The sequence below is a fragment of the Lates calcarifer genome, linkage group LG12 (assembly GCF_001640805.2).
Source record: "Lates calcarifer isolate ASB-BC8 linkage group LG12, TLL_Latcal_v3, whole genome shotgun sequence".
NCBI classification, from domain to species: Eukaryota; Metazoa; Chordata; class Actinopteri; family Centropomidae; genus Lates; species Lates calcarifer.
Genome location: NC_066844.1, coordinates 25,248,936 through 25,273,354, shown reverse-complemented (window position 1 = coordinate 25,273,354; position 24,419 = coordinate 25,248,936). Strand labels below are relative to the sequence as shown.

At 39.6% G+C, this 24,419-nt stretch overlaps 1 protein-coding gene across 2 annotated transcripts in view; it reads left to right on the top strand.

The window, feature by feature from the left end:
• The first annotated feature begins 1,163 nt into the window (after positions 1-1,163).
• The window catches only part of pparg (peroxisome proliferator-activated receptor gamma), a 31,625-nt gene continuing 8,369 nt past the window's right edge, over positions 1,164-24,419 (top strand). Inside the window, exons 1-4 of one of the 2 annotated variants that reach the window (XM_018686891.2) lie at positions 1,164-1,316; positions 16,749-17,045; positions 17,314-17,480; positions 20,617-20,755. In XM_018686891.2, coding sequence (XP_018542407.1) covers positions 1,265-1,316; positions 16,749-17,045; positions 17,314-17,480; positions 20,617-20,755 — 655 coding nt within the window. In that variant the 5' untranslated portion in view covers positions 1,164-1,264. The remainder of the gene's footprint in view (positions 1,317-16,748; positions 17,046-17,313; positions 17,481-20,616; positions 20,756-24,419) is intronic. The other variant, XM_051074392.1, reaches the window with a different exon arrangement.

Sequence of the window (24,419 nt, the reverse complement as noted above, 5' to 3'; positions counted from 1 at the left end):
TTTTTAGGCTAAACTCGTAACGTTTCCTCTAGACTGGTAAGTCAACAGGTGTTAATGCTAATGGTATTTTGTAATGTGTAATGATAGCAAAAACATACATTTAGCACCTTCAAACCATAACACTACAACTTTAATTTTACACTTAGGTTTATTACTGAGTTTTGAGGTGCTAGCAGATGAATTTTGTTACTTTTGGACAAAGTCAGCAACTTGTTTTTCTCTTCTAGCAAAGCTTACAGTTAAAGCTCTCTGAGCAAGAAAGCAAACAAGTGTATCTCCCAAAATATCGAACTACTCGTTTTAGTTGATCAGTTTTAACTTAAAATTCAACAGTCAACAAATAACGCAATGATAATACAGAGTACCTGGTTCTAACATACAGCGCGAACGACAGAGAAAGTCCAAAAACAGATTTCAGATTAGGTAAATCGGGGCTGTGAAGGGTAATTTGATGCCTCTGCGTGTGTCCTCAGGATCCCGGACGGCGGTGTTGTGTTGAGAGGAGGGAGGAGAGAGAGAGAGGGAGTCGGCAGGCAGCAGACACCGACCACAGCAGCAGCAGCATTAACAGCAGCATGACCAGAAACCTCCCCAACAAACAGACCTGACCACTTTGACACTGCGCTCCGGTGCAAGCGACGAGACGCCACGGTGTCCAGGGCTGACACGCAAGATTTTTCACAAGAAGACTTGGCGACCCAGCTAGAGAAACCGGCCAAGTGGGCTCTGTTTGCTCTGCGCTTCAACACACTGATCAGGTCAGTCACCTTCCGCTTGGTTCAGTTTGCTGCCCTGTGTGAGTACGCCTGTGTGTTGTGGCTGCTGGCCACGGGTGGTAAAATTCTGGAAACCACCTTAAAAAGCTATTTAAATCCGCCAAGATTGAGTCTGCTTTTTTAAAGAATACACGACTTTACAAAATCTGCCTCTGACATTAGACAATCCCGCTTGTTTTATTTAAAAGAAATAAGCATAATTTGAAGTCAATAAAGCTGAAACAGAAATTCAAACAATGACCTATCCTCGTCAAATTTAACCTCTTGATTTACGCAGTGGTGACACTGCCGGATGTAGCCTAATATATTGTTAAGGTGGACACTTTTTGTAGCGGGACAGGCTGCCAGTGGCGTACGGATGGGGGTGGTGGTGGTGGTGGTGATGATGGTGAGGGTGGGGGGTGCGGCCACAGGACTGACAACTGGCACACAGTCAGATGTTGGTCCATTAGCGTGCCTGCTGGCCACAGTGTGAGTGTGAGTTTGACATGCAAACACCAGGCAAAGATTTTAACCATCAAAGTGGTCACAACTTCTCAGGTGAGTCTCGCTCCCTCTGGAATTTTAATGCTGAGTAATTATTAGGAGTAACTCCATTAGGGGGATACATTTAGATGAATAAACAATACTTTGTATTGTATTGTATATATCCATCTTCCATGTCTTTATCCTCTGTGTCATGTCGAGAATTTGTAGCTGTTGCACAACATTCAGGCAGTTCTGTGTTTTTGAATTGAGTGGAAAATCTTGGTCATGACTCAGCAATAATGTGGATACAAGGCCAACAGTGATTTATCTCTGAGGTTTGCTGTGTGGCTCTTTGGTAGCTGATGTGAACTGTTAAATGGCCTAATGTTGTTTTATTATGATATAATAATGGCACTTGGAAGGAGAACTTATCAGTGTGTTGTACAAGACTCAGACTGTTGCTGCCAACAGTGAGTGTAGTTATTCACCCTATCTGTGAATGACTTTCTTCATTACTTTGTGTGATCTTCGTGTCAATAATCTGATAATACAGTGAGCAGTCAGGGAAAACTTAAAGGGAATTACTGTGGTGTTGCTAAACAAAATGTTGCAGAATGTTGTATTATAGGATGTAATATACTGTATATGCATAAAAGATTTATACATTTTTAATTGTTTTGAAAAGTAATTCAAGCCATTTTTGCTATAGATGTTCATAGGTTTAGCTGGATAAGTTTACTTATACTTACATTTACATAGAGTGTTTTTGCCTGTGTTTGGTCCACTTACTTACCACTGCCACCTTCAAAGCAGCCATTATTTTGCAATGATTAACTCTTCTGTTTAAAAAATACCCAGCAGACTTTATAGATTTGCTTGAGCATTATCTCTTATGAGTGCATCTTATTCTATTCTTCTTATTCTATCTTATTCTAGTCAAGCTTTATGTTGTCGTGGTGATGCAGCTGCAAGTGCAGATGCCACTACATTGTCACACAATAGTAAACCTATATGTAACGTTAATTATGATGATCTGTGTCAAGAAAATCCAAAATCTCTGCAAGTTTATTTCAACAGCGTATTCATCACTAAAACGAGATGCTGAATCAGTCCACAGCAAATGGAAAATAGTTGCCACTTACGTAAAGTACATGTTGTTGGTAGCCAACCACCGTCTGTGTGGTTTTTCAGAGTCATGCTGTTGTGTCTCGCAATACTTAGCAATAATAAATTTGGTAGAAGTCGACAGCTCTATTAAAAAAAAGAAAAAGCAACACACCATACCATAAAAATAACATTAAAGTAGTTGTTTTTTACCAGAAGTAAAGCTGCTCCCTTACCTTAAAGGCCACCCAGACTGTTTAACATAAATGACAGGAAAAGAAGAGAAAGTCATAATCAACTGTTCACACTTCCTGGAAAGAGAGTTTCAGGTTTTTACATACAGTCCCGTAATGATTAAGTAACATTTGGGACATGAATCACAATCAAGCTGATTCTAATAATTGTTGTCTATCAGAATGATATCATTGGTGTTAGGGTCATTTAAGGTTAAAATGTCAGCTCTGATGTAACACAGCTATTTTAAAGTAGGTGAACTTATGATAACTTTGTGGTTAAGAAATAATCTGTTTTGGAGAAGTTATAAGAAGTCATTTAATAATGCTCATGTGGACCAATGTCATCATATTCCCTATGCATTTTAATGCAATAATTTCGTTGACGGTCATGTTAATTTGGTACTGATGTGGCAATAGGGCTTAATTGTTGGGTATATATTTGTGTTTAGAGCGGCTGTTTGAGTGTTGGATCTGTTATATACCAAATGTAGAAAGTCATGTCTTGCACATAAATGGATAAAGATATCTGACTGAAATATCAGGAACCTTCAATCAGTCACAGGAAAACATATATCTTCATTTTTGCTTGAGCTGCTGAAAGTCTGACTGTGTGACTGAGTGTGTTGATACAGCACCAGTCAGTAATCATTGCTTATCAAGTTATATAATTCCTAAAAAGAGGTGTGTATGTATATACATGTGTGTGTGTGTTAATGACAGAGACAGATTCGGACTTTGCTCTGTTGTCATAAATGAGAGGAGTGTCTCAAGATAGCACGTTGTGTTTATGTTGTCCCTCACACAACCTGAAAGTCATGTTTAACTCTCCATAGATCACATAACTCCCACCCAGAGCTTTATTTGAATTGGTGTAAAGACAGAGTTTGGGTTTTAAAGGAAGCCTCTACACCATGATCCACCTCGGTTTTTTGAAGACCCGTGTTGACTGAAAACACCACAAGGTGCAGATGTCAGTCTTGTAAGCAGCTGTTTGCAGTGGCTCTAAAAAGTTATATATAACACCTCTGTAAGAACTAAACATAATCACTGCATGAAAGGAAGTAAGATGTTCAACTGTGCATTAGTATCTGTATGAATATACAAGATAAAAAGAGAGAGAGTGACACGCTCCAGTGCAGCCCACAGATAGTTAACCACTTTTGCCTCTACACCGCCGACATCCTGGTTTGTTTACTATATTTCACTTTTTCGCCTTGTTACTGTGAACATTTTCAAAAAACCCCACCTTTGATTTGGTCTTATCAGATGACATTGATGTAGTTTACCCCTAAGGTTATCTATTCTTTTTTTTTAATTAGGCGTAATTATGAACTTCAGGGCCAATCATTTCACATTGTACCGTCTACTTAAAGCAGCATTTTAGGCTATAGAATTATATTTCTTTTGACAGCAAACAAACAAGGTTTGTCAAACCACAATAGGTCTGTTAAACCACAATATCCTCTCTTTTTTACTGTGCGACCTTGCAAAGTGTGTATTGATTTTATTGTAATCAAAGAAGATCAGGATCTATTAGCAGGATATTCTCATTGTAATAATTTTTTGCAGTATTGTCAAGTTGAATCTCACATCCAGCTACTGTATAGCTGGAAAGTTACTTAGTTACACCACATAACATTTTACCAAATAAACCGTTACAACTGTTCATGTTTTCTCTCTCTCAACAATGACAAGATGTTGTGGAGAGAACACTTCAATCACATCAACACCTGCCATCTGAAAAGTGACTCATGTTCAGTGCAACATCAAAGCGAGTGCTCAGGTCTCCCCTCTTTACACGTTGTATTAAATTCAGTCTCTGTAACACATCTATTTCTCTACCATTTCCTCCTACTTATAGTAAGCAGCTTTGTTCATGCTCAGAAACTGAGCTTAACAATGTTGTTTGCCTGCCTAAGACACCACTGTGTGCTGTGTAGCAGTAATGTTAAGAAGCCAGTTTTCAGTTTCCCTCTTTTGTTGTTTCTAGTATCACTAATTTCCACCTCCCCTTACTTGCTTTGGATTGTGAACGTTGTGTCTGAACGCAGTCTGTTTGGGCTGCAAAAAAAGATTATTTCCATTATTGATTAACCTTCTGATCATGTTTTTTACTGATCAAATTAAGAAGCTGGAACCAGAGATTTTTTGTCTTTTTTGATTGAAAAATTAGAAACAATTAATCTGTTAGCAGTGAGGAGAGGGAGACAAGAAATTTGAGCCGTCAGATAATCAGACATGTTGTAGCAAACCACCAGGTCAGACGAATTATTACCTTAATTTTCTGTTGTACACGTCCATGTGGTTGTTTGTAGAGTAAGACATTATTATCGTCATTTCCGCTGCAAAGACTTGTGGTTTTGCTGCCGAATAAATTTGTGTCCATCATCTGGTATCAACTGTTGCCTTTTTTACAAACGGTGTTAACTGTGTTTTTTTTTTCTTTGTTGCAGCAATGCCAGCGTCTTCTCAGATCTAAGTAATTACTTCAGAGAGTATAACTAACAGAAAAAAAGATCACCAAATTTACAAAAATAGGACTCAAGCTGGAATAATTAAAGAGAAAGATGGCAATCCAAATCAAGTGTCTGTTGAAATTACCAGTACACACACTGAAGAAGGGATGGCTTGCCTGAAACGTCCGTGTGACAATTGTTAAGTCAATTTAGAATGCAGTCCTAGTTTCTCTTTTCATTATTTATCACTTTAAGGATCCAGCACCCAGTTTTTATGGTATTATTTTTAATTGAGTGCTATATTGTGTGGTTGTTATTGTTTTGATTCCTAAGTTTGAATACACAAGCATAATTTTAAATTTGAATACATAAGCATCATTTAATAGAAGAATTAGTTTCAAACACAGGCTCCCACCATAATGCAGGACCCCTAGATCAGGTAATGAGGCCGGACTTATCTGAAGCTCCTAATCTGTGACTCAACCTCACAAATACAGTAATAAGAACAATTTTTTTGCCAGTGCCCTTTAACATAGATATTAGTCAACAGACAGTAGGGATGTCCAGAAACCTTTGTCCTAATTTCCCTTTTAGAAAGATGTGGGAGCAAACAGCAGCTCCTCAGGTCAAAACCTCAGTCTCTGGTGGGAACAAAAGACTGACTCAGACGTAATGTGCACAAGGTTCTCCATGGGTTCACTGGATGTAGCACTGCTTACGACACTAGTTCTTGGTGGCAACGATGTGTGATGAATGTAATCCACCCCCTCAATTTAAAATTGGCTGATAATTGTTAAATGCCAAAAGATCATGGTAATAAAAACAGGAACAAAGACCTGGAAAGTTTTTTACTTCTTCTTGTAGTTCAGGTCACATTTGTCGTTATCATTAAGTCCTTGTCTCTAATTCTTGATGAATAAATTACCTGTTTGTTAAGCCGCGCCTTCCTCAACTGTTCCATTCTTGCATGGTATTACAATATTAGTCATGATAATAATTTTTGAAACACTTGGTCCTTGATTTCAGACAAATGTAGACAGAATCAGGCTCATCATTTGTGGCTGGAGAGGCTGATTTTTGTAGCATCAACAGCATATTTGCTGTAGTGTAGTGAGCGAGTTAATGCCACTAACATTTCCTCCATCAGTTGGTTAAAAAACAGTGACTGACTTTTTAGCCTATAAAAAATGGGAATCCTTTTTAAATATAGAAACAACATTGTTCTTACACTGCAGCACAGAACTAAATCCTAGTGTTACAGGTAATGGTAATGATCATTGTAAACCTGGTGGCTGCTTAATTACTTGGACAAGCAGGACAGAGGTTCTCTCTCTTACCATGTCCGGGGTAAGAGACATGTTTTGTGTTTGACAGGTCTCCTGTGCTTTGATACTCTCGCTAAGCTATGATTGGGCAATCACTGTTCAGGTGAGGGGGTCAGCAAATGGTCAGTTGTTGAGCCAACTCTGACACTTATTTTGCTCATTTCCCAGAAGCCTCCTTTTTTGCAGACAATTCTAGATCCGTTTCTTCTGCGTACACCTTTCCCGGCACACATATTTCCACTGCGTTCTGTGAATGAGAGTCACGTCATGTGTTGTTTTGTTATTGTCTAGCCAAGCCGCAGCTGAATGCAGCACACTCCCGTCTTTTCCTCTCTACTTTGAGGAACAGGGCATGACCCTTCCATTGTACATTTGTACATCAGTACCATGTACACTGTACCTCTCCCCCTTCCTACTGTGTAGCCCTCCTCTACCTCCCTGTCTGTCAAAACACATGTTTAGCTGTAAATCATCACCACCCTGATTTCTCACACAGCTTTCACAGCTGAGATGACACTAACATAAAGTGACCATTAACCTATGTGACTACACCATAAATCACAATTGCACTGATAGAATTAGTTGTTTATTTCCATGTGTACCTTCCTCTCTCATCCTCCTTTTTCTCCACCCCTTCGAACCCCCGTGCTGTTTCAGGCTCAGAGGTGTGTGTGACACAAAGATATATTGATTTTGTTCTCTTGTCATAAATGGAGGGAGTGTCCTGAACTGCACTTTGTTTATGCTGTGCACTCATGTGTCCTCGCACATATATGTCTTTCAGTGTGACAGTATAGCACATATACATTAGGTATTTGTGTGTTGGCATGTGTGTGAAGCCTTGACAGCATGCACCACTCCTTCCCCTTATCAAGCAAGGAAGCTCTTGAGGCTCAAGGGACTCATCAACCAACAACTCATAACTATTTAAAGAAATTAGGGGAAAGTTCATGTCCTTAGATTATTGTGAAACTACAGATTCCCAGAGACCAGCATATAGAGCAGAGATGTATGCTACAGCGATGGGTGCTCTCTCTCTCTCTATGTATACACGCTGTGTGTGTATATAGCCCTGCCCACATCTCAGTTTAAATAATAAGCCTTTACGTAGCCCGTGTGCTTACATGCCCTTGCATGTGCAAATATATGCAGCATAATTTGTGTGTGTCCTTAATGTGTGTCTTTGCTTGCATCAAAGGGTTCGATATCTTTCTTTACAATCCCCCAGAGTGCTGTTCGGCGGAGTTCAGTCACCCTGCTGTCCTGTGATACAAGGCCCACCTCACGTCCCAGTCACATTATGATTCTGACAGCATTGTAGAACACATCCTGAACATCAGTGTGTGTGTGTGTGTGTGTGTGTGTGTGTGTGTGTGTGTGTGTGTGTGTGAGAATATGGCAAGCACATTCCTCTTAGAATCACAATGGATAATTAAATTTTTAGACAATGACTTAAAGGTGGATTGACAGATTGAACAGTTAGATTAGCCTTTTTTGTTAAATTGTTGCAGCTATATGAGCATGTTACAGGTAAAAAGATATGGTGTTTTCCATATTATTACTAGGAGCTAGGACCAATTAAAGCAAGTGATACACATTACAGTTGTTGAGCTGTTTATAAATATGACTGAATTGATGATATAATGGCTGATCTTTCCAACCAGTGGTAAAAAGTGGTATAAAAAAAGAAGTGAAGAGGCGTATTTCTTGAAATGTTGAACTATACAGGTTCATACACAATTGTGATTGTACTCTACCTATTGCCCAAAGCATTGTCTATGTGTTTACTCAGTCTTTCAGCGCGTATTTCTATCTGTCAAGACTCAAAAAAACTGCACACGATGGTATACAGTGTATGGTTTGTCGGGTGTAGTTGGTCTTCAAGTCGGCCCCCAGTTTAACATTGTCCTCGTTTGCGCTGGCTCACCAAAAAACACAATGCAGCCCCTTGGCGACAGCTGTTAGAGGGCAAACAACAAGCAGCCAAAAACCACAGTCCCTGCTGCTATTTATGCATCTTTTAGTGCGAACACGCACAGTTTAGCTCGGCTGGTTAAGCTCAGGTTGCACAAGTACGAGTAAACAGGCGTTCGTCAGTATTTACGACTGGGCTGCAGATGCGTTTTTGTTCAGTTTGACTTACTGAAAACCAGTTCTTGGCATTGATCACTGACACTAGTCACAAGATGTTGTGTTGGAATCCAGCTCATAACATAGTTAAGTTGATAATGGATTCTCTTTGGTGCATGTTTCATTTCAGTGCACACACAACATACACAAAAATATATAACACAATGAACAGAAACACAAAAACTAGTCTCTTGATGGATGGAAAAACAATTCATGTGATGAGTCATTTTTCACAGTTTTTCCCCACAATTGAGGTTTTTCAGATGCAGTTTCAACTTGCACCTGAGGTTTATGCTTTCAGCTCACAGCACTGTAGCTTTTTCAAACTGTTAAACACAGTGGCAGAGCTATCATGGTGTGGGTAGACACCTTGCGAACGAGATCCTTTTGGTTAACATTTGCGTGACCTTGAAATAGTGCAAATGCTACTATTCCCAAAACTGTCTAATGCTGATCAAATATAGCTGCGTGAACATCAGTATAACATATCAAATACCCAGCAGTCACCTCATCTAAACACCATCAAACATTTTTTTGTTTGTTTTAATCTTTGAAAGAACTGATGACTTTTCTTTATTGAAGACAGTTCCACATTCTCTTTAGCTGCAGGGGTGAAATCTATCATCAAGCTAATGTGAGAGCACTTGACCCTACCTGCTCAACCCCGACCCTGTACTTCAAACCAGTACAGTTGTGAGTAAATGACTGATGGCAGCAGATAAGCTGAGACTCTCTGTCTCTGAACAGCTCAGTCTGCCTGACTCCTCTGTCTCATTTCCTTCATTTCAGGATCACTTTTGTTACGTAAGTATTGCTTCGTAAATGTTCATGCATCCCTGTATAGTCACGTAACTGATGTAAAAATGCAAATTATAGCAAAAATTTCACATTGTCACTGTCAATAAGAAGAAACCACTTCTCTCTTGTTTGTCCTGGAAACATGTGTGAGCAAGTGTGTATGTTATTTAACACATTTATAGTGTTTTGCAGGATAGTGCTTTATTTCTTCCTTCATCTTACAGCCTAAACTGTGCTGTCTCAGTTTACTTATTTGTTTTTATTTTGAAATGACAACACATATTGATCAAACATCAATGTAAATGTGTCCGTGTCCTATATGAGGCAAATGTTTCAGCTGTTGTCCCCTGGCCATATGCTCCATTAGCCCTTGAAAATGTCAATAAAACATGCAGCGTGTAAGATAAAAACAATATAAACAATAACAATATACTGTAGACAAGACATAGATGCTGGTAATTCAGATTCAGATTCAGGTTTGGTATATTTACAAACAGCTCTCATAATCAGATTAGAACATCAATATCTGCAAGTAGCCGTTTTGTGTTTTAAATTAAAGGTAAATTGAATCAGGGAACAGAGAAGGTTTGTACTGTGTTGGTATCGCATGAGGAGGCAGAAGTGAGTGCGTCACCGCTGTCACACACTGAGTGACTGAGTGGAGGGAGAGAAGTGCAACCAGAGAGGCATGATGAGGTCGCCTGTAAGAGTGAAGCAACAGGAAATCATCTGCATCTGATGTCTACCACCTCACACACACACACACACACACACACACACACACACACACACACACACGCGCCCACTTGAGTACAAACACTTACACACATATACAAGAAAATTCGCCTAAACACAGGAGCACACATACACATCCAAGTGTGTATTTTAAAATTATGCAGCAACCTGCACGCATTATAAAATAAGGAAATAAGGAATGAGGGACTAACTCTTACGCGTGCGCATACACACACACACACACACACACACACACACATGCACACTCACACAGACCACATGATAGTTAGCTGTCTGAACTTCTGCTGAGCCCAGACTCTTTAAGAGAGAGAAAATGTGTGTGTAGTTCCCTTTCTATCGGTCATCACTTCCTGAGGAAAAGCATGACCACACACACACACACACACACCAGGCTCGTCTCTTCTATTGTCACTGCCACTGTCACTTAGACGTTGGTCAGTGAGCTGACACTGAACACTCTTTGAACTGAAACGGGAGAAACAGGGTGAGTGTACTGTCCTGTACTCTTTGTGTGTGTGTGTGTGTGTGTGTGTGTGTGTGTGTGTGTGTGTGTGTGTGTGTGTTTGAGCGTGTGTGTCGCTGTCATTCAGTTCATCGTGTCGAATCAGTGCATGGGCTGTGGATAGCTACAATGAAAGCCAAGATCAGTCTGCTGTCACATCTGATAAGCTGTAGGCTGTGAGATAGCAGTAATGAATACATTAGCACATTTAAAAATGGAGTCTGATGAGTTGATTTCCACTGTTAGACGATAAAGAGCAGACATAAGCACTTATCAGCAAGATACTGCAGGTTAACCAGTTATATTTGATATTCAGTGTGCCTTGTCTCACAGTTTATCACTTCATAAGCTTGCTTGGGTTTGTGTGAAAGATTAGTGTTGTGATATTTGGTAGCACCAGTGAGCTTAAAAACCTGCTGTTCAAAGATTTTTTCTCAGTTTTTTTTCCTCCAGAAGTCCCAATTGAGCAAAAAAAAAAATCAGTAACTAGGTCACATGAGGCAGCTCCATATTCAGCAGACAGTTTTTTACTGTGTGTACATGAACAAACCATGAAGACATGAAGAAGCTGTGTGATATTTTATAGAAAATATCGTCAACTGTATAATGATTCAACTCTTTATACATATATAAGAGTGTGCTATGCAGTTTGTTTGCCTCAGTCTGACCTCAGCTTGACCTGATGTTTATCAGTTGTCTACTTTCCTAGCTTTTGTAGAAGAACAAAAATTAGACCAGAAATCTAATAGAAATCAGAGAGAGGTTGTCTGGGTTCTGTTTTACTCAGAGCTGTGCCAAGCAGACAGAGATTGTGGTTTGTTACCTCCCACTGTGTCAAGCTTTGAAGTTTCATGAGTAAATTCAGTACCAACCAAGCAAGTGGGTTTTCAGACACGAAGAGACTCTCGTTTCTGTCGAGAGGGCAGTCCAGACCTCTAGCTGACTCTTTGGGTACACTTGGTTTTCCATTACTCTCCTGTGTGATCATTAAGGTGCAGATGGGGGAAGGCCCTTACAGGTAATTCTGCCCATTGTGGCTTCACACCACAAAGTGCCAATTTCCTGAAGAGTGAAGCCGGATGGCAGCTTTTTTAGCATTTCTACTTCATGCAACTTTTTAAACCCTGCTGTTCTCCAGTTAGGCATCTGCTCAGCATCTCTCTTAATAAATATAGCTGCTCACAAATAAACCATGGCATTATCACAACTATTTTTCCAGTGTCCCACAGTTTCCTCATGTAGGACTAACCAGGTGAAAATCAAGCACGCTTCATCTTTTCAAAGAAATTGTGGGGGACTGAGGCAGACGTGCAGGCGGGTATATCTTTGTTTTAGTCACTGACACTGAACCACATGCTGTTTTACATGAAGAGGTCAGGAAGTCACAGAGCTCTTAGCACTAACACTGTCTGTCTGTCTTTATGTGTGTGTGTGTGTGTGTGTGTGTGTGTGTGTGTCTCACACACACACACACATATACATGGGACAAATGTGATAATAGAAATGGCTTACTGTGCAAAAAAAAGAAAAGAAAAGACAACCACGCCTTCCTCTAGAGGGGAAATACTCTGCAACAAGTCATTTCGTCTTCAGGATGTCATAAAAGCAACAGCAAGAAAACTTGTGCTGAGCTAAATTAAGAATATGTTGTCATGTCAAGTCAAAGGGCACTTGTTTATATTTATCTCATTTACATCAGTTAGGATGTATGAAAACCTACTGAAGTCAGACATCAACAATATGTTGTTGTCCTTTGTTTAAATTGTGTCCAAATCTTTAAACCAGCCCTGTTAATTTCCAACAAAATAGATTCAGATATCAGAATCCAACTTTTCCAACAGTGATCATTGATTGTGTGCTCTGCCATTAGTGGGGTAGTTCTCACCCTCAGAGAGTGAGCATAGATTTAATTCAAACAGAAAAGATAAGAGTGTTAATGCCTTTGAATGCAGCGGGACAGGTTCTGTCATTCGTCTCACTCATTACTACATATACCAGACCTGTGTCTGTGTTGACTTCTGTCGTGTCCTGAACTGCTCCTCACACTGTGCATTTTCTTTGCCTGAATGTTAAACAACTCCCACCATGTAGGAGTGTCGGAGACCTCTCCACCCTCAGAAGAAGTGATGACAGTAATGGATATTTCCAGACTGAAGGGTTTATTCATCATTAGCATTTTGCTTTCTCTTGGTCTTTATGTGGAGTTTTTGTTGAGCTGTGTTTTCTTTCTTAAGAACTTTTTGTATACAAACTGGTAAACTTCTCATTAAATACTTTATATTGATACTTATATTTTATACTTAATATTTATTGAACTCTCAATAAATACTTCACTTTCAATGTTACAAAAAGGACCTCAGCCACTTTCTGTGCAGTAATCTGATCCCCAGCCCTTTGCTTCAGTCCATTTTGGACCAAATCATTCCCGCTGTGAGGAAATATGAACGTTAAAAAACATTTCATTCGTTTTGCAACTTTGTCCCTTAAGGAAAGATTTCACATCTCTCAGTTTGACCTCTTGGTTTTCCAGAACTGCTGCTTTCAGGCTGTGAGAGCAGCATCATTACCACTCTTTAAGTTATATTAATACAGTTAATTTATTCATCCAGCTTTTCTGTCGGCTCATACTTTTACATTTCGCTCATGCCTCTCTTGTCTTGGGTATGTTGTTGTTGTTTTTTGGGGGTTTTATGTGTGTATGTGTTGGCTCACACATACACAGTGTCAGCTTGGCTTGCACAGGTACCTCAGCTTGCCAGACCTGCCTGCCAGTTTGCCGTTGGCCTTTTGTTATTATGTCATGACTGAGGCAATAGCTGATAGAAAGTACTCCTACACACTGTACTCTTACCTGGAAGACAAGTTCTGACATGTGGAAATCTGAGACCTGGCAGGAGACACCTTGCTTAATTGTCACGCATGTGCTCTCAAACACACACACACACACACACACACACACACACACTAACACTTTGCAACCATAATACACACTGAATAAACCTTAGTAATCATCTGTCACCTTTTATAATGTCTGACAGGTTGGTTGCCCACACACTGCTCACAGATACAAACATGTTGGATTCAGTAGATTTTGTCCCTCAGCATTTCCATGAACACTCTCAGGAGAGAATTTACAGTACAAACTTGTTTTTCCTTCGCTTACGACATGATTTAAGCACCTTGGTTTAACTGCCAGGCTGCAGCCGCCTTCCTTTTTTTTCTCTGCAAGTTGTGTTGAGTACAGAGCATGAATTTCCTAAGATAAGGGGTTTTTCTTAAAGTCTCTAGAGTGCTGTTTGATTTCTTGAAGTGGTCTGGGGACTCGCTCTCTGTCACCTCTCTGACTTTATCTCCCTCACTCTTCATCTCTTGAGCTCTCTCTCTCCCACCAGATTTCTCTCTCCATATGATTTCATGCCAACCAGGACACAAGTGGCTCCAATGCTGCGTCTATTTTAGGTTCAGATCGGCTGGCCACCGGCCAACAAATGGAAAAATAACCAGGTTTCTCTGGTTATTAATAGTCAGCATTTTCCCCCTCAGCAGCTTCCAAGGCGGTGGAAGCTACAGCCTGCGGACACACACACACACACTCTTTCTCTCCCCTGCTCTGAAACAATGTCACAGTCGATGTGAATTTTAAGTGGATCCCCTGCTGATTTTCGTTGCCACATTCCAAACAAGTGAAAAGGAAACAATAAGTAGTTGAGAAAGGAGGATGTTTGCTCCATGGGGATGTTTTGCCAAGTAATTTGGAGCCATTTCAAGCCATTTTTATACCTGGTCTTACTGTGCCATCTGAGTGTTGTTATTTTAGTTTTGTCCTGTTACATAATTCATCACATTCTTTGTTACATTTTTTTCCAAATCAGGCACTCGAGGTTGATTAGAGAAGGTTTATTTTGAGATTCTGCGTTGGTTACAAAAGGTTGTTTGGCAGGCCATGTTGTTCAGTGGACAGACCTTTTACTCTATTGATTATTTATAAACTGTTGCTCGTCTGTCTTTTCCTATTCAGAGTTTCTTTAGTTTAAATCAGGGTCAGCATTCAAGCATGGCTTCCTCCCTCTTAAAAAAAGAAAAGCGCGTGGGAAAACTAAATGGTTTCCAGCACTGATATATAGGAAGAGACATGAATCAGCTTTTTCCTTGTTAGAGGAAGTATTCTTTCTTCATTAAAGTCAATGAATGTTGCATTAAAGTTTATTTATTTATTTAAATAGAACAAAAAAATTAGTATTTTAAAGGATAACAACAAATGCTGTCCATCTATCCAAAGCCTAATGTAGCTTGTTCCTCTGTGCCGATGTTGGCCAAAAACTATTAAAAACACTTCAGTGAACCAAACTTTTCACTAGATGATGTGCTACTTTATTATGATGAACATGGGCATTGTAGTTTATTTTTGACCAGTCCCACATCCACTATCCTGATGTAAATGCTAGATGTAGATGATAGTCCCCAACAAATATACTGATTAGTATTTTTAAGAAAAGTTTTTTCTACAGTGCTCAGCTGTTTAGAGAAATTATATAAATAGTTATAAAACTGAGACTTTACATTTGTGATCCATCATTATTTCTGCCCTCACTAAAAATGAATTGGTTTGGGCATTGAAAGACATTGTTGATTTTGGTCTTTTCATGGGAATTAACAGAATATCTCCAGCCTTACACTTAAATAAATCTTTCTCAATATTTTGTAGCCTTATTTTAAGGAACTGTATCTTTATTTCTGGCCCTTGATTCCTGAAAATATTTTTCTTGTTGCACATTGTATAAGCTTCAGTCATTTATTATGCAGGATTTGTGGTTATGGAACACTACTTTAACAATTTAATCCCTCCTTTAGAAAAACAACATATTCAACTAATTGCTGCATCACCAAACAATCTTGTACAAACTAGCCCCTGATTATATAGCCTAGTATGTGGCAGGCTTTCATGTGCACTGAAGTAACCTCTGATGACTGGACTTTGACCATCTCGGCTGACTTCTCTCTTCCAATGTTTGACTATCTGAGTTAGGTATTGGAATCACTGAAAAGCCTTAATTCATTTTTTTTATCAACACAGAGTTGAATATCTAGAGGGAGTTGTGTGGTAGAAATTTGTTTCCAAGTCTTTCTGAATGTTGATTGAGCTCATTTTTCCATAAATCATTCAAGTAAATTTATTCATTTTGAGCCACACCACTGTGCTGGCTGGCATGTTCCCTCATCACAGTGTACATCAGCACTGTGTTTAGTCAATCTCGCACACACCCTGAGCACCAAATCCACAGCTAAAAGTCCCCAACAAATGCATGATTTACACCCATTTGAGTAATGTTTGCTTTAAACCACAGTGCCCACAAACTATACATTTGTGACCTGTTTTTCAAGATTTATATTAATCTTGAAAGATTTATATTAATCTTGAAAAACACTTATATGAAGTTTTCAGTATGAAGATATAAAGAAATTAATTGTTGGTATTGGTCTTTCCATGGGATTTGTTGTCAACTATAAAGAAAATCTGCACCTTTAATAATGATGACCAAATCACAGCCTTTTCAGAAAAATAAAAATAAAATTTCCAGAAGCAGAAAAAGGCTCCAGACCACAAAGTGCCAACCCAGTCCCAAGGACTAACATATTTTAGTACTTATAACATACAGGCTTTTCTACTCCATATGTCAGAATCCTACATCCTTGGCCTCAGACAGATTGAGGCTCAAACAGTCCTGCTTTCTGTGTCCTCTGGTTGAGCAATCACACAGCAAGCCACCCAAACAGCAACAGGGGAAGACAGTGTTTTGAGCCAGAGTTCATCTTGTACTCGCTGTGACACAATCTGCTGCCCTGTTTACTAGATAACAGACAGACTGCAGGAGCGAGCCAGGGGACCGAGGGGGTACGCACCATGGTGTTTATAGGGGAGCCTATGTGTGTGCATTGCTTATGAACTGACATATTTCATCATTAACACTATGAACTAAGCTGCATATGGGCTTGTCTGTGTGCATTTTCAATGTCATCTCTTTCTCCCTTCCTGTTTCTCAGCTCTTTCTTATCTCATGCTCCCGTTTTCTCTCTCTGTTTCTATCAACTTTTCCTCTCTGGTTTTTCTCGTGTTGTTTTCTTTTAACAAGGCCACATACAGTCAACAGAGGATATTGCATCAGCCAAACTCAGCACTGCTCCATCTCTCTCCACAGCAGACATGGTGGACACCCAGCAGCTCCTAGCCTGGCCTGTCGGTTTCAGTCTGAACGCCGTGGACCTTTCTGAGCTGGATGACAGCTCCCACTCCCTTGACATGAAGCATTTGTCCACATTAGACTACACCCCCATCTCCTCCACATCCATCCCCTCCTCCCTGTCTCCTCCACTTGTATCTTCCATCTCTTCCATTGGTGTGGCCTATGACCCCAGTCCACCGCAGAGTGAAGAACACCTGACTAACATGGACTACACGAACATGCACAGCTACAGGACAGAGCCCAACATGCACAGTAAGTTCAGCCTGTATGATGGGTTAACTAGAGCTACAACATGCTGTCCAGTTTCTTTCCTCTCTCTTTAAGTAGTTGATTTGTATTTGCTGAAATCGTTAGAGTTATAGCCAGCTAAGAGATCACAGGACAAATATTTGAATAAACCAGGTTTAACCAACAGAGCATTAAACCTAAAACTGGCTGTAAGAGGCGAGGTAAGAAAGGTTTAGTTTTCTCTAGCTGCCCTATGCCTGTCCCACCTGCCTGATAATATTTCTTCTACCAGATTCAATCAAGCTGGAGCCGGAGTCGCCGCCTCAGTACTCTGACAGTCCCGTGTTCTCCAAGCTCCAGGACGATACGTCAGCGACATCACTAAACATTGAATGCCGTGTGTGTGGGGACAAAGCTTCGGGGTTTCACTATGGTGTCCATGCCTGTGAGGGCTGTAAGGTAAGACTGAAAGATATCATGAGTAAAGATGAAACTAAGATGATTAATAAACAAACTGGGGGATATATAAGCAGTGTTTGGAACACTAGATTACATTAGACAGTTAATTATCAGCTCATCTGCGGATTATTTTATCGATTTCATTTTTTGTCTAACCAACACTTCAGAACCCAAAGATGTTTAATTTCCTGCCACAAGAGACAGAAAGACAAAATAAAGCAGCACATCCTTACAGTTTAAAGGCTGCGGCTAACTTATGGAACTAACAGCTAAATTATCAAGTCAAATATCAAAACAGTTGCAGATAAATTGTCTGTCAGCTAATTGTTTCAGCTCTAAATTGCACATCACGCTGAGCTGATTGATCTCAGCTTTGTAGGAATTCAAATGTGTAAAACTTGTGAGGTTATTCCAATTAAAAGGTCATTTTTGTCAGTGTATTCATTCTTTGTTTAGATGAGTGGACACATCACAGCCATCGCTCTGTTGTCATACTGTTTAGTTTTGGAGTCAGAAACTTCTTTCTTACCAAAATATGTTTTTTCTCTTGTTGACTGCGGAATTACATGCCTTTCTGTGTTTTTAGAAACACTTATTATATCTTAAATTACGATGCACAGTGGAGTATAATTGATTGCTGCTCTCAAAAAGTAATGCTCAAGTTAAAAGAAATTGACAGTCATACCACTGTAGACTTGTCAGGAAATGGTAATGGGTGTAACAATTTGTACAGCGTCTAAGTTTTGTTTCTCTGCCAGCCTTCTTTTTTCAGTCATCATGTGTCACTCTTAGGCAAAACATGTTGGTGGAATAAAAATTCTATAATGAATTGAGAGAAGTGTGCATTTTTTTTTCATCTTTTTGATGTCTGTCACTCTAACCACAGGCCCCATACATTTTCCATCCTGCAAGGGCTCACCAAAGGCTTGTGCCTCTACAGATGCAGAGCCAGCCCCTTAAACCCTCTGTCTGTTTGTCTATAGATTATAAATAACTAATAGAGTGTGGGGGAAGTTTCACACATATTTCCATTTTCTTTGAAATATTGAGACATTATAAGAACAGTCGCTACAAATTGTGACTTTGTCCTCCAAAGACACGAGACGGATTTTCAGAATCAGCAGCAGTTCTGCGTATGCAATTTTCACTTTGGTTCCAGGATGTTTTCACATAAACTATTCCAGGCAAAATAGTAAGAAAAGCTACCATATAAACATTCTTGTTTCTGTCAGCAAGTCTCTGAGGTGTAAGAAAAACAACAACAAAAAAAAGACAGGTCACTTTTATTATCAGAATAAAAAGATATCTACCATTTGAAAACATGCTCCTAAAAGGTAGTCTTATATTGTCCTTACTTCATTAATTTCTAGATATTATAGGTAACTATTAAAATTACAGATATACTACATATTAGCATTAGCATAAAAAGCTTTGCATCAGAGGAAAAAAATGAAATGCAAAGTATAAGAATCAACTTGAGTGACCGTAAAACAGAATTACCTGTACCTTACTTAAGGATAAGCCTGGTAACATTCTGTAGTTTTCTTATTGTCAACAAAACCCTTAAAAAGACCAAAACCAACAATTACTGTATTCTATTAAACTAAATAAGCAAAGTTTTATGTGTTTATGTGAGTATATTTTAAAGTACATTGTTCGTGACCAATAGGAACGAACTGGCTCGATGCTGAGAGCCACCAACAGGGCATCGAAGTCAGAAAGAATTGAAAGAGGAACAAATATGTGTTTGGTTTTGAGCTTTTCATGGTATTTGTTGACAATAAAAGCCTTTCTATTAAAATACTCAGCCTCTGTTGTTTGTGTATTGATTCAGTTGTACAGGACATTTTGAGGCTTTACATTGTGCTAGTGTTGTACTGGACCTCGATATATTGAAAAGCGTTTTTAATATTTTGTCTTATCTTATTTACATCCTGGATTTTAAAAAGTAATAAAAATGACTCACAGTGTGATGCAATCCGATGCAACACAACCACTAACCACAGCTTTGAACAGTATGATAGAGTGGAGTCAGCCTCTCTGACACTGTCAGGGCTGTTGTGTTTGATCCACTACAACGTACAGCGGGTTTCTGTTTTTCCATCCACTTAGTCCAAATCATACTGTACCTTCAGAGGCTGAATGAAGGTAAGGTACAGTAGTCATTGTTCTGCTAAAGTCTCAGGGGAGACTCACCAGAAGAGGGGGTCAGCCAAGCAGGCAAACACTTAATTGTTTCAAAACAGAAAACATTCTTTATTGAGGTGGAGTCTTGACCCTCTTTAACTTCCTCCTTCTTTAAATAACCTTCGATCAAAAAAGGAACATCTGTGGACTGGAGGAATGCAGATGCCAAACGCATCAGCTTCCAGCCACCTGTGTCCAGATGTGGATTTGAGTACTGCTTAAAAATAGCCCTCCTATTAGAACTTACAACCCTCACAGTTTTTTTCCTATTCTATTCAATCCTTTTTTTCCCATTAGCTCTCTTTGTCAGCTTAGACAAACACCGCAGCCGTCAACAAACCCGTGACTGTGTGGGAGTGTGTGTTTGAGAGTTTGACCGTGCCTGCGTAGTTAATAGCTGAGATAAGCACGAGTCTTAGGGCTTCTCTGGTCCTAAGGTTGAAAACATCAAAGCATAAATCCACTCTGAAATAGAATCTACTTTTAAATCCACCTGTGGGCAGTATGATTGACTTCCTTGCAGATTAGGAAGGACCAGGAATCTAATCTGCATCACTCAGTCAACAGACACTTTGCGTTGTTTCACAATAAAATGACTTGAGTCAGACGATAAATACCGAAGTAGAAAATTTTTAAACCAAAGTTATTTTTATGCTTTTGAGAAAAAATAGAATCTTTTCTGAACATATTTAACTGCAATTTCTTTCGTCTTTTCTTTAATGTCCCGTCTTTTCCTCTTGTGTATTAACCATCATCTTGATACAGGTGCTTTCTGTCTTCTGTTTATAGTCTATTTGCTTGTTACCCTAACCCAAATAGTCTGTTTCCTGCATTTTTGTGGCCAGAGTCTCTCACCAATTCTTAGAAAAAGAGCTGAATTAGAAGACAGACAGGTGTCTATGTTGGTGATATCTGAAAGCAATTGTGTTGCTCTCTCTCTCTCTTGCAGGGTTTCTTCAGACGCACAATCAGGTTAAAGTTGGTGTACGATCACTGCGACCTTCACTGTCGTATTCACAAGAAGTCTCGCAACAAATGCCAATACTGTCGGTTCCAGAAGTGCCTTAATGTCGGCATGTCACACAACGGTAAGATGCTGATACTGTCACACACAGCTTTTAGTTTACAATCACAGTTTGTATGACCTGCTTGATTCATTTTTCACCATGAACACTCCTCACCTCTAGCTGTTTTCCTGCCTGTTCTTCAGACAGGAATAAACCTCCCCATTTACGCTCACTATAAATAAGCATATGTAAGTTACAAGACTGGCTCTTCTTTGAAATTGTGGCTCAGGAAACACCTTGTTGTAGGCCAACTCCTCTACCTCTAATGCCCTCTGAGAACAGCACATACATCTTCACCACAGTGTTGCCAATTTGGTCTTTGAGGTGCAGTGGTCATGTATGCAGCAATGTATACCACTGCCTTATATGTTGCTAGTTGCCTCTTTTGTGGTCTTAAGTCTGTATTGCAACCCTTGGGTAATGTTTCAGTTCCCATCACTCATGCAAAAAATGTATCTGCAACCCCAACAGCACAACTTGAAACTGTGGTGGAGGGGTAACTTTAACTCCACCCACCCAAAGCCCCTAATTTCTACCTGGCTTTGTGGCTGTCTATATTAGGCTTCTCAAGACTAATACTGGCAGAATCGAAACAACAAATAGCAGTAACTAAGTTCACATTTCCACTGTGTATCAACAAAAATGTAACATAACAACCGCATGAATGCCACACTACGTGCTCCATTAGCTTTGCTGCCATTTGAATGTGTGGAAACTTATGGATTACTGTGTTTATTCCATAAGGCTCATGCTTATTGTGTACAGTATGCTTGTACATCAATGGACAGCTTTGTGTTGTGTGTTGTATTTGTGATCATGAATGGCCGTGATTGTGCTGCCTTCATGGGCCTGTCAAAAATGGTAGAATTTCACATTGATTGTGCCTGTATAATATGAAAAAGGAGCCCACATGACAGAAACAATCAAGATTTTGGCAACTATTTTTGTTGATGATGGTTATGCAGACAGTACTGAAACTTTGCCTGTATGTTTTAATCTATCATTACATTTATAAACATTGTTGTAAATGCACCAGTTTGCCAAAATCCTGGTCCCTGGACAAATATTTAATAGACATCACAAGTACAAAAATGCTGTTTTAATTACACCTATAATGCACACATTGTTAATGTGTTTGTTTGTTTTAAAATAAATAAATCAAATGAAAATTAGCAAATCCACATGTGCAAGTCTTGCACATGCACAGCCATGGTACACTGTGGAACTGCAGAAACCTCCCATGCTCAGCTCGGTTTTCTGCTGCGTCACCTGTTGTTTCTTTTTAGATTCACAAGCTGCGTGCGCTAACAAGCTTTTGTTAGCTCTAAAAAATAGACTCAGTTTACATTTACTGACAACAAATATACAGCTGATCTCAGGTATGATTGAAAATGAAATAAAATAAAAAGTTAATTTATTTGAAGTCACTTGAATTTCCTGCCATCTGCCACACACTCTGTTTCTACCCCCTGGTTTGAAACAAGTAGAGTTACCCACTGAAACACAAGGTAAAAGCTCAGATGAGAGCATGTCACAAGCTCCACATCATAGTCAAGTATATTAAGTACAATATCTGGAGAAATAATGTACTGAATAATACTTTCTTCAATGAAACATCTTTGCCCTCACCCATTACTGTTCAGCTGTAGAATGGTTTTGTTTCACCAGCCTTTGTTGATCACTGGAGCGCATCACCTGCCCCAGCTGTAGCCCTTTTCATATCAGGTACTGACGCTCCCTCCCCAGGTGAGTTTCACTGTGGATCCCGTGATTGTGTAAGCGAGCACAGGTTGTTCTTGACTGACATCTCCCTGACTCTCCTGTTAGTTTTGTTGCACGTGTTAGGGTGGGACTACAGCTTTCACTCTTTGATAGAGGAATGTTGGTGATCTCTTAAAAGTTTCAGTGGAGCTTCACACAAAGAGTCTTAAAGTCAAGTTTACCAACAAAAGCGCCTCCCATTCTGAAAAAGGTATGATGCTACAAGTCTAACGTGAAATAAATCCTGAGCAGAACGATGGTGAACATGAGTTGGCTAATGTAACGTCTTACATAACAGTGTGATGGCGTATTATTAAAATAATAACTTCACTATTTTCAAAGTGCATCGTAGTTTCTGGCAGCTGACCGCACAAATTTTCACAGTTAAATTTTTCTGCTGTTCATACTTGTGAAAGGAAGTCTTTGCGGAGATTAGCACTGACTGCACCTGAACACCGTCTCATGAAATGTACCCGCGCGCTGAAGGAAGAAGCTGGCAGGGCAGGAAATAACATGGGCAGGGTCGTAAACTATACACCTCTTTATCAAACGCTTTATTGTCATTACCCTCAATTATTGTTCTTTCACCTACTGCAGCCACACAGCATCCCTCCTCCTCTGCTGCTTACCCATTTTATTTAGCCATACATACATTTTCTAAATGAGGACAGTCCCAGACCTTGGACAGTCTTGTGATTTTGTGTCCAGAGTCAAATTCTTCTCATCTCGCTCCTTGCTGAAATGAGAAGCAATAATTGAATGAATAACTGAAAACACCTGTGTGGGTACACAAGGCCTTTTAACCCCATCCACACCTGGTATTAACATGCCATCTGTATCTACTACCCATATATAATATACACTCACCAATCATCGTCATTTTACATCGTCACTGAGAGATGTAGTGTTGCACAACGTCAATTTTTGCAAGTTCAAAATGCAGAGCAGTGCATGGACATTTGAAAGCTCTGTACAGTGGATAAAGTTCACACTCTTGGATTTAGACTGAAATGAAATGAAGGACAGTAAATATAGAACACTCTATAGTAAACAGGCAGGCAGATGTTGATCATAATCCTGTTGTTGGTTGATTCAACAGGTTTCTATTTTCACAAGTTGTCTGGCACATAGGTCTACAAACATGCACAGGTTATAGTCAGGAAACTGTGCCAAGCAGATTTCCTGGCAGTGCTGTTGCTGAGCTGTTAGAATAGATGCATCCTGACTTAAGTCAAGCAGACACTACGTCTTTTATGGATCAAGACGTGGGTGCTCACACTGAACGTTTGGCTTGGAGCTCCCAGTTGGTTTTGTCCATTGACAATAAATAAAGTTTATTCAAACAAGATGACTGCATCCTCAACAGTGTTGACAAGAAGAGAGTCAGGATTATCTACTATGAAGAGAAATAAGGATTTAAAAACAGAAAATATGGAGCTGCAGATGATAGAAAGTTCCAGACAATATGCTCTGTTTATTCTGCAGCACTCAGTTGTAGTTCAGTTTGATATTGCGGCTGTGTCGAGGCTATATTTTGAGCCACATGTAGAATACTACATGTTAAAAATTGCCACTACAGTTGATAACAGATTGTCAGATAGCAGCCATGTGCCAAGTCAGGACCTACCTACCCCATGGACCTACTCAAACTGCAGACAGCCAGTCAAAATTGTTGATTTGCCAGATATTCAACCAACCATCACAGAGTCAGATTATTGATTGTACAAGGCAGTAATCAGATGTTTCAACCCTGTTGGGGGCTACTAATAAAGTGTGAAAATTTTGCACAGTATTCCCAGTACAGTGCAATTGAAGCTGGGTAATTATGGACTTTAAGACTCTGTAATCTCAACCCTGTAAAGCGCTGTCATTCAGCTAAAGTGAGCATTGCAAAAAATGTTTTCCCTTTTCTAGTTAGTAAAAG